The 18,125-nt window shown below is 33.2% G+C and overlaps 1 protein-coding gene across 1 annotated transcript in view; it reads right to left on the reverse strand.

Moving 5' to 3' along the window:
- Positions 1-18,125, reverse strand: part of LOC142334976 (uncharacterized) — a 139,509-nt gene that overhangs the window by 34,060 nt on the left and 87,324 nt on the right. Inside the window, exons 11-15 of the mRNA XM_075383303.1 lie at positions 16,612-16,923; positions 10,488-10,568; positions 9,386-9,806; positions 4,395-4,582; positions 3,754-3,975 (exon numbers count right to left, since the gene is read on the reverse strand). Coding sequence (XP_075239418.1) covers positions 3,754-3,975; positions 4,395-4,582; positions 9,386-9,806; positions 10,488-10,568; positions 16,612-16,923 — 1,224 coding nt within the window. The remainder of the gene's footprint in view (positions 1-3,753; positions 3,976-4,394; positions 4,583-9,385; positions 9,807-10,487; positions 10,569-16,611; positions 16,924-18,125) is intronic.

The raw sequence follows: 18,125 nt of genomic DNA on the forward strand, positions 1-18,125 counted from the left end.
AAGAGAGACAACGTTTTTTCCAACGCTCACTTCAGTGCTTATTTTCGACTTTGATCAATTTTCTGGCATTTTGACAAACACCAAACAATAGATACATAAGTGATAACAGAGAAAACATAATTACTGTGTAGGTCAAATTTCGATCTAATGTTTGTTTTTCCATGTAAAAAATTGTCACTATTTCCTGTTTTTTTTTGTACAAAATGATCCAACGGGACAAAATTGCCGGTATGTCTAATAAAAAAATTTAGTTTTGTTTCACTGGGAAAATTTGAAACTATCGAAGCAACAAAAGAGCGACAACGCTTTTTTTCAACGCTCAATTCAGTGCACGTGTTCAAATTTTCATAAACTTCCTGCAATTTGGCCAACTCTAATACCAAACAAAAGATGCATAAGTGAGAACCGACAAAACTTAATTTCTGTGTAGGTCTCCTTTTGATCTGATGTTTGTTTTTCCATGTGAAAACCGCAACTACATCCTGTTTATTCGGTACAATTTAATTCAAACGTACAAAATTACCTGTATGTCTAGATTTTTTATGTTCAATATCCTTACGTAAGAAATTTATTGTGTATGTCCAGTATCTTGGCATCCGTTTCTTTGGTTCGAAACGTAAAAAATTGTTAATTTTTTTCTCATGTAGGCAAATGTTAAGATAAATTTCGACTTGCAAGTTTTTCTGATCGCAAGAATTTTTCTTTCAATGAAAAGTGAACATGACTGACTTTTTTGTTCAGCTTATATCGTTGACTACTTGAACGAATATGAACAAAATGTTTCTTTTACATGCTAAAAAATTTACCATACTCGGATCGATACTGATGGGTAGTCAGTTCAATAATTCACACTGACTGAATCTTGATACATGGATGAGGAATCCAGTACGGAAGGCATTTTCTTATAATTTCCTGGGGTTTTAATCTAACCATTTCGAAATTTTGCACTTAAAACCAAGCACACCGAGAAAAAACGAATATACCGACAAACAAATTTGCTTTTAAAACCAAAAATACTGTCGATTTTCTTAGTATGCAAACGACCATTTCTGATTTATGGTAATTTTCTTAAGCTTGCTGAGAGTAATCTTGAACATTCGACTTAACCAGACCCGACAACCCGTTATTGCTCAAAAAACTCAATTTGAATTCAAAAAAATGACAATACCTGTTTGTAAAAAAAAGTCCTCATTCCGTTTCACTGGAAAAATGTGAAACTACCGAAGCAAAAACAGCGCGATACGATGCTGGAAATTCACAGCAGGAAGTTTGAGTATATTTGAATTTTCATGTAGTGCTGTCCATTTCTCGTTAATCCCAATTTTTTGTTTGTTCTAGTTCAAATTGTTTTTTTAATAGCGCTCATAACTTCATCTCATTATTTTGAAGCGTACATATTAAAAAAATGCGTTTGAAGACGAAGTAAAATTTATAAATCTGTATTAGTCAATTTATATAGGTTGAATTATTCTCATTATAGAGTATTGACTAACTAATCTAAAACAACCGACAAAATGAGACTAACATGCGTTGTGTAGTTAATTCAAGCTAAAACATTTATCTTAAGGAAACCACATAAGGCATCAATTTTTTTAAAATTTACTTGTTTGGAAGGTTGTCTCCCAGAATGTAGCTAGTTCGATTTGTAGCAATCTTTTTCGTTTAAAAAACGTACCATAGTGATAATGCGGAACTAGAAAATTTTTTGATTCGAACGTTTTTGTCTAGCTAAAACTGAATAAAACCACAATTTCATTTAAAGATTGTTAATTTTTCGTGTCAATGAGAATTAGTAGTAATGATTTAGGTGAACTGGAGTAGGAAAATGGAGCGAAAAAGAGTTTTTTTTGTGGCGGGAATTTCATAAAACTCTATTTAAGTGAGGTGAGAAAATGGTCTTGGAATAGACTTTAGGTTTCTGTGAACAATTTTTTTTTCATGTTTGGCATTCTGGCCTCTTATTTTGGCTTATTTTGACAGTTTTTTCCTAACGTTTTTGTTGAATACTATTAGCAGATGATGCAAGTTTTTTTAATCAAGCAGAGTTGCAGTTTTCATTGATCCCCTCAAAAGGCAATCAGAGTGTCCTAACACCTCAACTCTTTTTATTTTTTGAAAAAAATAGAAGCATTTTTTGGATTTAGTAGTTTTTTACATCAATTTGATTGTTTTGTCGTTTATACTCATTAAAGAAAGGTCTTATTGACTCTCTAGAGGCGTTTTTGAGTTTGGTTTTCAATGATGTTTCAAATCTACGACTTTTAATAACATTGACACTACTTTTTTCAAAAAATAATCAAATTTTCTTGCATTTTGACCAGTTCATTGTTCTACCGCCGCATCTTTTTAATGACCAATCTAATTGACTCTGTAATGAGACATCTTCAAATATTTTCAGTCGTTTTTTTATACTAAACATTTTTAGGACCTTCATATGGTTTGTTTTCGCAAAAACGTTGTTTATTTTTTGACAATTTCATTGTTCCTTCCGTTATTGTTTGGCTTAGTTAGTGACGTGTTTCATTGAATCTTTACTAAGTCATTTTTTTGACTTCTTTCACATGCTTGTGTTAAATTATGAGTGGCTTTTCTCATTTTGTTAGTTTTGCTAATCTGTTGCCTAGTCCCATTAATGAAAGTTCTCAATTGATTTTCGTAGAACACAGTGAGGCCGTGAGGCCTAATGAATACAATTATTGGTTCCGGTTGATTGGTAATGATATTTTTGGCTGTGTCAGCATTTGGTTTCAATAATTTGTACAGAATTTTTGGTTGAGATTTGCTTTTGTTTGTTACCTTGTCCCCCAATGGTTTTTGTTAAAGTTGATGTTTTTTTTCTGGCGAAATATAGCGGAATCGCTTTGAAAGAGCTCACATTTTAGTTGAATTTCTCAAAAACTTTTTCAAAGAAATTTGTAACAATGGATTTAGTTAATGTCTAATACCCAGGTTGAGGTGCCAGACGGAAGCAAGTATGTCCAGACCGTCCCAGACGGAAAGTACCTATGTCCAGACCGTCCCAGACGGAAGTTGCCTATGTCCAGACTTTCGTGCGTTCGCCAGACTTTCGTGCGTTCATGTCCAGACTTTCGTGCGTTCACCAGACTTTCGTGCGTTTATGTCCAGACTTATACGTTGTCGTTCCATCATTGGCTTGTTATAAGTTAGCCTTGAGCTGTCTAAAGTATCATAGTTGAACGGTGAACAGTTTTTCGAGGTTAAGTTTTTAAACCTAATAGTTTAAAAATCCTATTTTCTAAAAAAACGAATGAAATAAATTTTCTCATTTTTTATATATTATCATTCGTTTACTATGAAAATCTGTCCCTACAAGTCGCATAAAGAGGCTGACGTGTGGTCTGTAGCTTATTCAGTCCTTGTTGAATCAGGACTACTCATGCTGTTTTCTTCATTTCCATAAAAGTGATAATTTTATTCCAATAAAACCAAGCTGATTTTAATGATTCCAGTACAAGCTTGATGGTTTTTATTCCAGTACAAATAGGATATTTTTGATCCAGTAAAAAAGTTCATTTTTTATTCCATTCATTCTTTCAGGATCAAAAGGTAATTGGGATTTATTTAAAACTTTACCGTTTACCCGCATATTAAAGCAAAATATTGTTCAAAGTGGGCTTTTTAGTTTCTTTATTTATATTCGACAGTTTCCAGATCTTTGTTCTGGTTAAATTAGCAATTTTGTTTAAATTCTACCTAAACGTATAGTTATAGCATAGTATCAAAGTGTTTTACCATCGGGTTGATTCGGATCTCTTTGGTCTGGCGCTAAGGTGGTGTCAAAATGATGATCATTGTTCACAGTCCGGGAAATGTGACAGCGCTCATAATCAGTAGTTACGCCACCGGTCTGATTGGAAATGTCAGTTTTTCTGTACCAGCAGGTGTTCCGTATGAAGTACCAGTCCACAACTCTATTCAACACACAACCCGGACCAGACCAGACACCAGGCAAGTCTAAACAAGAGAACCCGGTTGTTGATCATAATTGAAATTCAACTGCCGTACAAACCCGGATCAAGGATTTTTTGCAAGAAATGCGGCCAACTTTCAAAAATTCAGCTCAAATCCTTACACAATATAGCGCTGAAATTACCAAAAGATGAGCTCAATGTTCAGCCTTTTCCGTACAAATTCCGAATAATGAGATTAGCATTGAAACAAAAAGAAAATCACAATTTTTCAAGCCCATAATTGTTTAAACCCACTTGCTTGAAAATAAAATAAATTTGTTCTTGTTCGTCAAATTTATTTTTTATTCGGTCATTTTCGTTAAAAAATAATGCTACGATTTCGAGGCTCAGACTTGTTCAATTTTCCAATTGTAAGATGTGGCCGCAGCAAAAGGTGAAAAATTTTCGCTTTGATTTACTTACCAACATAAGCGTAATGCGCGGAGAGCTCTACAATGGCCCCAGGTCTAAATTGATCATAGGCACCGCTGAACGCGTACAAGTAGAACTCTCCCTGGTTCCTAGAGAATCCCGCCGGAGTGAAGAGTTGAGCTGAACAAGATGGTGAATTCGGTCCATAACAGAAGGTTTCTCCATCACCATCGGCAAACCTGAGCAGACCAATTTAGAATTAAACATTAGATATATCATATCTCCTCCATTTCGTCGAAATAATTTGTAGAATATTTCTCAAAAAGTCGATCATATTGTAATAAGCCAGCTTGTGGTATATCAAGCTAACAAAGTTCGTACGTCGTCAGAGCTTTGGTGCAACGGTAGCATGCCTGTCCGCGTTGCTGGAGATAGTAGGTTCGAGTCTTCTAAGCTCTAATTCTTAAGCAGTAAATGGAGTTAGCAAAGGCCTCAGTTGGGTTGTCACAATGTTTTGAAAAAATGGCGTGACCAAGAGTTTTCATCGTTAACCTTATTGTTTTCGTAACCTCTCCTATTCATATGGATTGAAAAACACTAAAAAATTTTGCTTTGAGCTCAAGAATTTTGAAAGTGCATGGTACATGAGAAAAGTATAGTTCGGAAACGTAAAAACTTTTGTCTATTTATTATATAAAAGATTGTCTTATTTCCGTATTGTTGGATCTGGACAGGTCAAAGTGATATAATAAGCTTGTATGAGGTTAAAGTTGGTCATGGTATAGAGAAATTTACTATAATTGTTCCGACCCCACTTGTGGGGGGGAGGAACTATATACTCAAATGGGTTTTTTTTGTTCAGACAATTTTGGCCGACCGATATATTCATCATAGAGAAATGTGCGTGGTATCATTAAAAAGCTCGACCAGTGTAAAATTCGAAATTAAAAAGATTTTTTTGAATTTCGTTTTTTTCGAGGAGTTATCGAGGTTTAACGTTTCATGTGAACACTGGATATTTGGTTCACTTTTGTTCACTTTTACCGTAATTTTCGCTCGAATTAACGTTTTTCTACGAAAAATTTAATTCAAAACTAGATTTCACGACAAAAAGATTTTTAGAAAATTTTGCAATTTTTTTGTTTCTTCAAGTCACCTAGAGACTACTAGACACATTTACTATCGAAGTTCCGTTAATGAAAAACTTCTTTTACGATCAAATGAAGCCCAATGAACAAAAAATTTGTTTCGAAGGGATCGCTCATGTTTTTTTTGGATTCGTATCTCAAATTTCGTAATTTCAAATGAAATTTTGATTTATTTTTTGAGGTTTTACTAAAGCTTTATAACCCTATGGCATAAACTTGTTGACTAAAGGTGCAATAGATTTGCTAATGAGCATTAAGTGAACCTATCTAGTGTTGTGAGTTGACAGCTAACGGCTGTTAAGTCTTTGAAAATAAATTTTCGAAATTTTTTTTAAAATTAGTAAATCATAAACTTATTTTTCTGAACTGTAAGTTCGTCTCGGTTAAAACAGGATTGAACTCCTTCATACCACTGCAACATAAGTTAATCTCATTGGCGGCTTTATCAAATAACTATTGGTTATACGTCTTCAATGCCACAAGATTTCAAATTTTTTAAAAATTTTTTTGGACATTTCGTTTTATTGGTTCATTTTGAAATCTTATCACGTCATCCTAATTTTGATGGCTACATCTTCCTTTAGTGAAGACGTCCAAAGGATCATAGATAAAACTTTCTGAGAAAAAAATATGATTTGAATGGCTTCAACAATTTCTTCTCCCATTTTTCTAAAGAAATTTTGGTTTTTGCCTGTATTTGTTGTGTTGTTTTTTTTTCATAGTCATAAGACATATTGTGATGTCTTATTGATTAACTAGGCATCATAAACATCCTTGTATTCACATCGTGGTATAGCTGAGCGTATTCATTGAATTCCTGTGAAAGCTTTCGAGTTTAATGGCTGTTAAGACTTTAAAAATATTTTTTTTATTTTTTTTGAACATAAATTAATCTTAAGCTTATTTTCGTGGATTGTATGTCAGTCTCGGTTATGACAGAACCGCTTTTTTTCTACATCAGCTACAATTTATCTAGTTAGCGGTTTTGTCTTCTAACTATTGGTTTTCTGACTTCGGTGCACGAGTTTTCATAATTTTTATAATTTTTGGATTTTTTTTAGTAATTTTGGTTCCCTTTGAAATCGTATTACATTATCCTAATATTGATAGCTCCCATTGGCTTAGTGAAGACGTTCAATGGATCGTTGAAAAAGTTTTCAGAGAAAAAAGCTTATGGCTTAAATAGTTTCGACACTTTCTTCTCTCAATTTTCTACCGAACTTTTGGATTTTGCTTGTTTTTGTTGTTGTTTTCATAGTCACTGACTTGTTGTAATGAAACATCCTAGTCGTCATATCATCTAGGCATAATTTAGCGTATTAAATGCCTTCCGTTGAAAGCTGTAGAATTTTATGACTTTGATACTATGGTTTTTCTCAAAAATTTCGTGGTTTAATGTATTTTTCTTTGCCATACGACTTATTGTTATGAGTTATTGATGTCACATGAATGAAACCTATGATTGCTATTTCATTGAGGCAGAATTTAGTGTGTTTAATTAACTCCGTTGAAAATAATTGAATTTATTGTCTTTGATACTAGGGCTTTTCTCAAAAACTTCGTGGTTTTAATATCTTTGTTTATATTTGTTGTTTTTCAAGTCATTTTGTAACAATAGAAACAATCACCTTGTTGTTAAGAAATTAATTGAAAATAGAAGAGTTTATACTGAAAAGTTTGTTCTCTAATGGCTTTAAAACTATTCTCGCTTAATTTTTGTGAGTTTGCTGTTTTTGCTTTTTTTTATTTTTAGGTAGCCGTAAAATTCTGATCGGTCTCATAAATATGTAATGTTGCCGGTAATGTTGCTCATAAACCTGTAATGAGTGATGTTACCCAAAGCAGTCAGTTTAAAGCCAATAGTCTTAAAAATTATGATATTATACATCTTCAAAAATTTTTCAAACTTTTCATTTTTTTTGTTCTTTTCGTCAACTTATTCTCGTCATTGAGAAGTCCACTCCAATTCCTTGAATTTCAAAAAACAACTTGTCTACTAATATTATGTCGTAACTGATGTTTTGTTTGGTGGACATTATGCGTTTTCATAAAAAATATTGTGAGTGGTGTATTTGTGTTTCTTTTTTCTCTTCTTTCAGCTTATTCAGGTAATAACAGATCCCAATGATTTTCAAATGTGGCCCAAATAAACGAACTTCTTTTCTCTTTCAGTATAATTTTAGCTGAATGAGTCTAAATTTAAACTGAAATAAAAATAAATAAAATTCAGATAATAGCTAATGATTTTAATGGCTTCAATAATTTATGTTATTGTTCGTAATTTTTTGAGATTTTCTGCGTCTTTGTGTAAATTGTTCGTTTTTTTGAGATTTTCTGCGTATTTAGTTTATTCCTATGGTTTAGTCTCAGCAAAGACAGGTCCCATTAGTTTCATATTGACTTTTTAGTAAATTTATCAAGAATTATTTTGTTAAAAAGCTAGAGATTTTTTTAGACTTTTAAAATTATTTGGTTCAAGAAATGTTGATTGATCTTTGACTTTAACCTCATTTTTTTTCTCTATGTCAACGTTTTACCTAATCTCATTATGAAAACCATACATCTGCTGTATAGTTAGCAAAAACTAAATTTGTGGAGTTAAGGTTTTATCTGATTGCATTTTGTCGTTGTTACTAGGTGCTTTTAAAATTATATATTTGGTTTCTGCCGTGAAAATTTTGTTTTTGCAGTTTTTGTTGTTTGCTGTTTTTTCTCGTAGTCTTTTTATTGGTAGATCTCGTGAACGCTGTAATGAGAAGTGGCATTATGTAATTCAATTTGTAGTTAGGTTTTGTAGCATTTTTTTTAACGTCAAACATCTATTTTTCTTATCTCTTCATTTGGTTGACAATTAAGTCAAAAATGTAGATGAGCTCGGGTCGGAACATGATGTGCGAACGCACATTAACGAGCCGCCTTGTTGATATGTATAAAGTCAAGTTTTGCGATTTCGTGAAATGTCTCAAAAAGTCGTCTTTTTTTAAAAAAAAAACAGATGCAACCCTCTGGTTAAGGAGGCGTTCATAGTTAACCTTACTGTTATCGTAATATCTCCTATCCATATGGATTGTATAGCGCCAAAAAATTTTGATTCATCTCCTTTCGTAAAAAGATTCAATACTATTCAAATTTTTTGCAATGTAATAGAAAAACCAGGATGAGACCATTAAAAGTCTCATTTTTGGTTTTCGGCTATTAAACATTACAACCACCTACTAGTACCGAGTTTATGAGTAAGTCCATTCATATTTGAAGCAGTTTTACACTTTTGTGATTTCGTGCATTTTAAAGTGGACTTTATTCACTTGAACATAATTTTCTTATTTGTTTTCCAGACATATTTCAATTTAGGTTTTTTTGGTATCGTAGACACTTGTAGTGAAGAGTACATTAGGAAGATGAACTAACCCAGATGCGAACTTAATGGGATGCTTAGTTTGGCAGAACTCTTTGAGAAAAGTTCTAGCGTACATTTAGACTAGAACGTCACATTTTGCAACTAGTTCATAAGCAAGTATAGAAACACGCAAATGCCAGGGCTTTGGAGTGTCAGAATGGAGGAATCCCAAATTTTGCTGTACACAGAGCCCGATTTTAAAAATGCAGTCATTGTAAAACTAGCAAGATTATGTGACACTGCTAGAGTCACTCCAAATCTCACACACCATAGTCCAGACGATTATGCGCTCGAACTGCTGTCCAGACTCTGTAACTTTGATCTGGGAGCACACGGGTGTGCGGCCTTCGAGTGCGTCTGACCATAGCTCAATTTGGGTCTGGACCTCGACCTGGGAAATTCTGGCTCAAATCTCTTATTTTATGTTTGCTGTGCTAATGAGGTTGGTTTGAAAGCTAATGAGAATGAAGTTGGTTTGAAAGCAGCACGTCACTTACTGAAATTGCATGCTGGCCAAACAGGTAATTGAACCATTAGTCACAATACTTCCTGATGCATTCTCCACTCGTCCACTCAGCTCGATATTTGTTGGGTTGTCACTAATGTTGTAAGCCTCTACTGAGCCAGAAAACCACACAGTGAAATCATCAAAATTGCCACTATTACCATATCTGTCTTTGTAAACCAAAGCCAAACCCATGATACAGACATCGTCAATGTCCCAATAAATTAATGCTCTGACAGGGTAGCCAGCGAACTCGGGGAATTTCGGATATTTGTGATCATTTTCTTTGAAGTGGAAGAACTCAGTATCTGGGAATTGGAGTCTCTGAGTTTGCATAGCGGGGGTTGCAAAGGCGACGGGGTTTGCACTGGAAAGTGTGGGTATGTTGTCCGTTTGAGCAAACTTGATCTCAACTGAAAATAAAACTGGGTTCTTTAACAGGATTTCGCGGCAACATTAAGAGGCAAAAAGTTCATTTGCTCAAATAAATTTACTTGGTGAACAGACAAAACAGTCCCAACTCAAGAAAGAGTTAAACATATGCACAACATTTAACAAAGAAGCCACTTAAGTTATTCATATTATTGTATTTCATTGAACAAATATCAAAATGATTACAACTTAGTTTTAGCCAAAATATGTATTTCGAAACAATAAGTTATTGGTATAATCCTAATTCATATCATTTGAAAACAAAACATTCAGAAAATTAACTCATAGAATATGTTTGTCAATTGTTTGTAGATTATCTTTACAATTGTTTCAATATTAAATCGGAACTATTTTGTCTGCATTTATTTATTGGACTATTCTGCCTGGGACTGTTTTGTCTGGGGATATTTTGCAATTTCGGACTGTTTTGTCCGGAGACGGTTTACTTGACCGAGTCGGGCCAGACCAGGTTTATTCGACCGACCAGGTCATGGCAAGACAAACCAAGATGTCAAAAACATGCAAAAAATATCAATTTTCGTCAAGTATATGAAAGAATTGTCAGAGAATGTGTGTCTTTATTTTATAAACCAATAATGGTTTGTGTTTGGTAGTCATTTTCCTGTTTAATGTAATCACAATAAGTGGTGCTGTTAACTTACTATCAGGAAGAGCCTCGTACTCAACTTGCACATATGTATTATCACCCACTGTGCCCTTGCACTTGTAACGAATACCGTCAGCTGAAAAACAAATGAACAAACATCTTTTTTCACAATTTAGAGGCCATTACACTGCGGAGATTTCAAAATTCACGGCACACAGTTTTTTGAACAAGTAAGTTACATAACCACCCAAACTTTGATACACCTTAATAAGAAACATACTGAAACAGTATATCTTGTCAAGAACTTGCTTGCTATAAAAACATCAAGAATTGTGCAAGCTTGCAAGATCTTTGCATGGGTATAATATAAAAGATATTAGACATAAAACAAGGAGGCTCGGTAATGTGCGATTGCACATAAGGTTCCGACCCCGCTCATCCACAATTTTGGCATAATTGTCTACCAAATGAGGAACAGATAGAAAAACACAAAGATTCAATTAATTTTCAAACATAGCCGGCAGATTACCGGAATAGTTGCGAAAGAATAGACTTGCGTGCCGTATAAAACAGATGAAACCGATACAGAGCTAAATTGAAAAAAAATCGACGCCGCTCAGAAAGCTAGGTAAAAAAACATTCAGCTATAAATTGATGAAGCTCGTTGAAATTCATTCCGCAGAATCCTTTTATTAGGGAGCTTTACTGCGCATATGAGTTCCTTTGACCTTAAACTAATTGAAATTAAAATTAAGTTTTGAAGTGCAAAAGTCATTTTTATTGAGTCAGGTAAGTCACGTTTTTCTAGAGTTTTTCTAGAGAGATTGAGAATTGACGTCACGCGCGCAAACAGTGTTAGTGAGAGGAAGAAATCATTCAGAAAATTTGACTTTTTCAGCTTTGATGTGTGAACAAATGTAAAACGAAAAAGAGCGTTAGACGACGAAGCAAAAAAAAACCAAGAGCACCGCAATACAGCTCCGCTCAGCTTACAGCTTCGCAGCTATAAAGAAGATTGGTGTATGAATGAAAAGATAGACTCCAAAGCGAACAACTCAATGGACTAAAAAAATGATGCATTAGATTGATGAGATATTCCAAAACTAGGAACGGGGGTCAAGACGAACTGCAAAATCAAACAACAACAACAACAACAAACATTAATTACATCAAAAAATTTATGTCCGTTTTAAAAACAAAACTTAATAACAAAGTCAAAATAGTGTCAGATGAAACTGAAGCTAAATAAAATAACCTCTAAAAGATATGGGACAAGCCAATAATAAGGCTTAGTAACAATTGGACTAAAAAGAACAAAAACAGTTAAAATCAGTTGAGAATAAGTTGAAAAATTTGCTTATTTTATAAAAAAAACAAATTGTTTCGAACTAATTAAAGACATAGGAAATCACATAAAATGTCCACAGTTTTACAATTTCCAATGCTTCTTTATAGGGAATTAAGTATAACTGTCGTATTCAATTTTTTATGCGGTTGCAAAAAGAACAACAAATAGACAACAAACAAAAACTCATTTATAACTTGTCAGAAACGCTTTCGAAGCCGTAAAGCCATACTTTCCCCTCAAAATGTGCTTGACATCAGCTTTGGTGGCCACCGATAAGGTAATATGTGACCTCTCAGTAATGATACCAGTTAACAAGTAGACAAAAATAAAAAGGCCGAATTTATGTGATATTTGTTTTTGTTCGAAAAAAATGATTTCCAAAGAGATGAAAGCAATTAATTACAAAATGCAATACTTAAATAGGTTCGTCTTTTCTTCCAAAAGAAGCCCTTAAGACCTGCAATTATCCAGAATATGTCTTATGTCTACAAGAAGAACGCAAAAAACGACTAAAATCAAAAATTAATTTTCATTTTTTGTGGAAAACTTATGTCCAAGTCAGTAAAGTCCTAACGATTTCAATAAATACATTAAATTTTGTGACAACCATCTTTTTGACAACTTCCCTGCACAACAATAATGTAATATTTCACCGTTAATTATTTTGACTAGTTAACAAACAGAAAATAAAAGGAACAAAAATGTGTAGTTAAAACGTGTTTCTTTTCTAATTTTGGAAAACAATTGCTTTCAAAGTGATGAAAGACATCAGCTATCTACTGATATCGGTTTATCGTCTCATCTATTTGTCCATGAAAGGTCAGCGAAACAGTGTCATTGTACAGAAAATTTCATATGACTGAAAAGACAAAGTAAAAGGTTAAAAAAACTCAATTAAATTGTGCATGAAGGTAGTGTCGAAGCCGTAAAAACCATAATCTATTTCTGAAAAGAATAAAACATTATCAATTATGCTCTATTTTGAACGCCAATAATGTGATATATTAAGTGTCAATAGCGTGACAATGTGACAAATTTAGAAAATAAGAGAAATGGGCAAATACCTAAAAAGGAAAATAAAATTTTAAATATAGTAACATCAAAGCAAGAAAACGGTAACTTTCGGCGTAAAATCGCAATAGAGATTGGATTTCAATTCAGTAGAAAGAAAGAGAATTTTTTGATAGCTGACACTAATCTACAAGTTGACGAAATTAAGAGAAAAATTTAGGCAAAGTTCAATAAGCCATTGTTTATTTAAAAACCAAATTGTTTTAAAAGTCAAACGACCATAAGCTTTCAAGTTATTAACTAGACAGACTAAATTGGATTTAATTAGGAAATCAATTGGACCTGTCAATAGTGAGCTTTGAATTGAAACTTTCTTTTGTTTGTTTTATAAAAAAAAGGCTGAATTTTTTTTTTTTTATAAAAAGACCGACTGATTACAATCCGAATTATTTTTGGATTGTACCAGTCCAAGATTGGTCCAAAACTAGCTCTGCTAATGCTGCTCGTCCGTTAAAAACAATTTATTTTTCGAAAGTTATAGATATAGATGTTATGTCAGTCAAAAAATCAAAAATAAATGCTGCGTTTTTGATAATCAACGGTTAAAGTTAGCAGAAAACGGCAAAGTTTTAATTATGGAGCACTAGCATCGGAAGTTGAAGTAGAAATTGCCCCTTTTGAGTCCACAGAGAAAGTGTTAGTGGTGTTTGGGTGTGTACTTCCTGCAAATTTAATCAAAGTGGACTAAAGAAACTTATTGTGTGCTGTTTTTGACGAAGAACTCTGAATTTTGAAATATTTAGCCAGATTTTTTGACAAAAAATAAATAAAAATAGCCGAGAATATTTTTTTGTCTTTAACAATAAAATCAATAATTTTTTTTTTAAATTTTATCAAATTTTAGCAAAATAGGCGAACTTTTAGTCGAAAACTGGCGAAAATTCCGGAAAATGTGAATAAAATCACCGGAATTCACTCTATTTTTCTGAAAAGTTTAAACCTCGACAACCCCCTGTCAAAAACGAAAATCAAAAAAATCTTTTTAATTCCGTATTCTACACTGGACAACCGTTCTAATGATACCAGTCTCAACTCTCTACGGTGAATATATCGATCGGCCAAAATTGACTGAACAAAAAACCCATTTGAGTATATAGTTCCTCCCCCCTCAAGAGGGTCGGAACAATAACCAAGAGAGATTAACCATGACATGGTAGGCTGCAGCTGGATAAAGCTTGCCAGTCAAAACTAATATTTATATTCTAGTTTAATTCCTTTGTACAACAAATTAGGAATCCACTTTTTAATTTCTATTTAACCATCCCGTAATGAGCCTTCAAAAATTCGATCTCTAGTCCAATTTTTATTGCAAGTATTATATAGTGTTATTCTAGAAAGCTTTATTAAGTTTAAGTTGCTGCTTCAACAGTTTGGATTTCAAAATGTTATTCGATCTAAACAGATCCAAAAAATCCAGATGTATTTGAGAAACAATAAAAGAAAGTCTTTTGAAATAGTCTTTTTATCCACTATCCAAGCTCCCTAAATGAAGTAAAAAAAGTTATAAAGCTTTTCAATTTCTGCCCACATTTTTTAAAAAGTTTTTTGTTAACAAGTGAAGAGCAATGTCTTATGTCTGTATATAAACTTCATTTTAACATTGCTTATTCAATTATATTACATCATTAAAATTAGAATTGATGTTATCAGTCTGCTTAGAAAACTTGTATATTTGACTTCTGATTTAAAAAGTCAACTTGACAAGAATACAATTATGATCATGGAAATTATATAGCTATCTTGATTGAGTGGATAAGGTTTCATGAAAATATGCTCAATACCAATCGCTGAGTTTTTTTTCTGTTTTGCCAAATTAGACTCAAATTTCTGACAAAGTGAAACTCCTCTGAAACAACAAATATTGTCAAATTTTTCTAAGAGCAGAATTCTACAAGTAGGCTCGAAAATAACTTGCTCACATCATGTTACATGTTGCTTACTGGTGATAATATCTATTCAACTGAAAACCACTCCTCGATCATATGATCGTGATCATTGCAAAACATCTCTCAGGCAGAGTCATCAAAAACAATTTACAATTACTCAACGCGACTATTTAACTTTTTCATGGAAAAACTATTTATCTTGCTCACAAAATGCTGAAAATACTTGATAAATAAAATTGCTTACGCAGGCAAACCGATCAGTTTGAAAATTGTTTTAAATCAACTTTTGTTCTCGTCGTTATATTCTCTGGTACCAAAACACATACAGCATAATTTCCACTCTTTAATCTTTAATTTTGCTCAAAACAATTGTTTTGCGCTAAGGCGTGAAGCAAAGCACAGAAAAAGTTGAAGTTTTAAACAGTTTCTTTTTCTGGTTTTGTCCCCTTGCAGGGAAAAGACTGTTAACATGCTTTGTGTTTACACTGTTTCTCACACTGCTGCAATTAAATTTGCACTAATTTCATTCAAAAAACAAAACGGAAACTCAGCTTAAGATCAAGATATAGGGGACAGGATGCACATAAACGTTAAAAGTGACAGTCTCAAAGCATCTCACAAAAAATTGCGAGAGTTTTTCCGAACAAGTGGTACAAGAATTCTCGACGAAAAAATGGATAACTTATGTTGTTGGGCAGAAAACAATAAAAGGGGCTGTAACTGTCTGTTAGACGTTCAAACACGCTATGCGTATTAGCTTACTTAAAAACTTAGAGTATTTAAAGAAAAGTTTTTGCCTTAAAATCTTATTTTCCATTTTCGTAGGAGAAATGGAGACTTAGGTACTTGATTAGATCCGTTCTGATATCAAATGAAATTCCATGGACAATTTTGAAGCAGTAATTGTACCAACAAACTTCTTTGGACAAAATCCGAGAAAAAAATTGGAAAATTCATTCAGATGTCGTTACACACTGATGTGAAAACTGCATAAACCGATTACTAGAATTCACTTTTTAATATTTTTGGAGCCTCTCTACATTTTTTCGGTGTATATAGCTTTTTGATACCATAGTTCATGAACTGTTGGAACTGATTTTTTCCTCAAATTAGGCGAGGTGTATTGTGTTGAAAGAAGTTTGCAAAATCGGGATAAAATTTTTTAGAAGAACTGTAAGAAAAATTTAGAAAAAAACAGGAAGATAAATGGTCGTCCTGCAGCGTCTGACAGAAATTTGGCATTATCCATGTTCTTAAACTATTTTATTCGAATCTGCAGAATCATAAAATATTAGCAATCGATTTTGTCTGGGGATGCTACATGGGGAATATGCAATCTGGGGAATGTTTAAATCCTACTTGATAACTTAAAAGTTTTTGTATCTTTTTTCTTTTTAGGTAGTAATGAACTTAATGTAATTTATGCTTAAGTTCTCATAGCCATTTTTGTTAAGTTTAATCGTTGTGAACTATTGTAAACCGTTAGACTTTTTGCAAAAAAGTCTATATATAAGTTCTATATATAAGTATTAATGAACAATTGACAAAAAAACTTGATCAATTGATTTTTTTCATAGCTTCGAAGAACTATTTCATCATCAACAACTTCTAAACTTCTAGATAAAAAGTAGATGAAACCATAATCAACCCGAGTTTCACTTTTGCTCTTGGCGAGCTTTTTTGTCGGAGTTTGTTTTAGTTTTAAAAAGTTTTAAAAAGTACTCAACAAAAAAGCAGATATTTAGGATCGCAAGCGTCAGCACAAATTAGTGAAGTAAAGTTATTTTGCCTGTTTTGACATAGTCAACGAGACGGTCAGTAATGAGACGGTTTTGACGGCTTTAATTTATGTTATGAAAACTGTTTTGACTTACGAGTTGTAAAATTAATTGTTTCGGTCTCAACGGAGGTTAGGTTAGTGACTCCAAGGTCAGCGTAGTCGATGATTTCTCCTGACATCTCGAAGGTGTAGAAGTGTTCAGCTTGTAAGTGGTAGAACTTGGCAGTTCCCACCTGTCCTTTGGTATAGCCAGCCTCTGCTGAGTCCAGGTACAGTTCATATTCCTCTGGATCGCAGTTTACGCATTCCTGGCTAAGGAAGTAGCCGTGGAGTGTGACATCGAGTGTGTGGTAGTTGACAGGCATGTGGAACCAGAACTGATATTGGTCAGCATCCGCGTCGTCAGCTTAATATGACAAAATTCAAGTTACTTTTTAACAAACTCAATTTTGTTGTTTTTGTTGTTAAAAAATTAAATTCTTTATCTAAGCACAAACTGTTGTTATTGTTCTTTATCTAAGTAATTCATCGTTGCTGACTCCTATGATAAAATAAAACATTTATCCGGATTTTTGTCTGAAGACTAAAATGGCAATTTCTTTGGTATTTGGTCTCCTTGCTTCAAAAAAAATAAAATTGCTATGTTTTCAATACAATTAAATTGTTGCAGATGGAGTCCAGACAACTTTTTGAACCTCTGGATTAAAAATTAGTTGTATTATTGTCAGTCAAGAAGTACCATTAAGATTTGTTCATTGATCCGAGTGTTTTTAATTGCTTAGATTCATTCAATTTTTGATCATAAAATGCAGTCTTTAGGAATCTATAAAGGTTCTTACAACCTAAAACACTTTTTATGGAAAAAAGTCAATACATGAATGAATTTTGTCACTCGTGATGTCGGTTAATTTAACAATTGTCAACGAATTTGAATTTTTAATTTTTCAATCTAGCTCTTCAGTTAGCCTAATATTTCATTGTTTGAAATCATGTAGTAATTACTCTGGACGCAATTTATAGACCTAATTGTTATTGTGATCCGTGGAATGGTCATGCAAAACTGCTAATCGTCTCCTCTTGCAAATTTGCGATTAGTTCTTCAGGGCACTTTCTGCGATTACTCGACAATTCCATTTTCTTTAATTTCTGTGTATTTGACTCTATGTTAACTGTCTACCCGGGTCGAGGTTTGGCGGTGAATTTTTGCAAGAAATGCGTTGAAATGCGGCGAAACATTTTTTTTTCACCGCATTCACTGCAATCACCGCATTTCTTACAAAAATTTACCGTGCTCATCGCATTTCTTACAAAAATTCACCCAAAAAACCTCGACCCGGGTATATACATTGTATGAACATGTCTTTTTGTAGCAGTCTTTCGAAAAAACAAGAAAACTGAAAAAGAATAAAAGGACCGTTCATTGCGCCCTAGAACGTAAAAGCTTACCAATTAATTTTGCAAAATCACGAATAAACACTTTGCTGTTGGATTTTACTCTTTAAGAATCTGATTTTATTGAGATGGGTTCTCCAACTATATGCCTAAACATAAACTTTTGTCACCCCGGGAATTTAAAGAATCAAATTAAAAACTGAATAATTCCATCTC

This window comes from Convolutriloba macropyga, chromosome 2 (assembly GCF_964194025.1).
Source record: "Convolutriloba macropyga chromosome 2, txConMacr16.3, whole genome shotgun sequence".
Classification (NCBI taxonomy): domain Eukaryota; kingdom Metazoa; phylum Xenacoelomorpha; order Acoela; family Convolutidae; genus Convolutriloba; species Convolutriloba macropyga.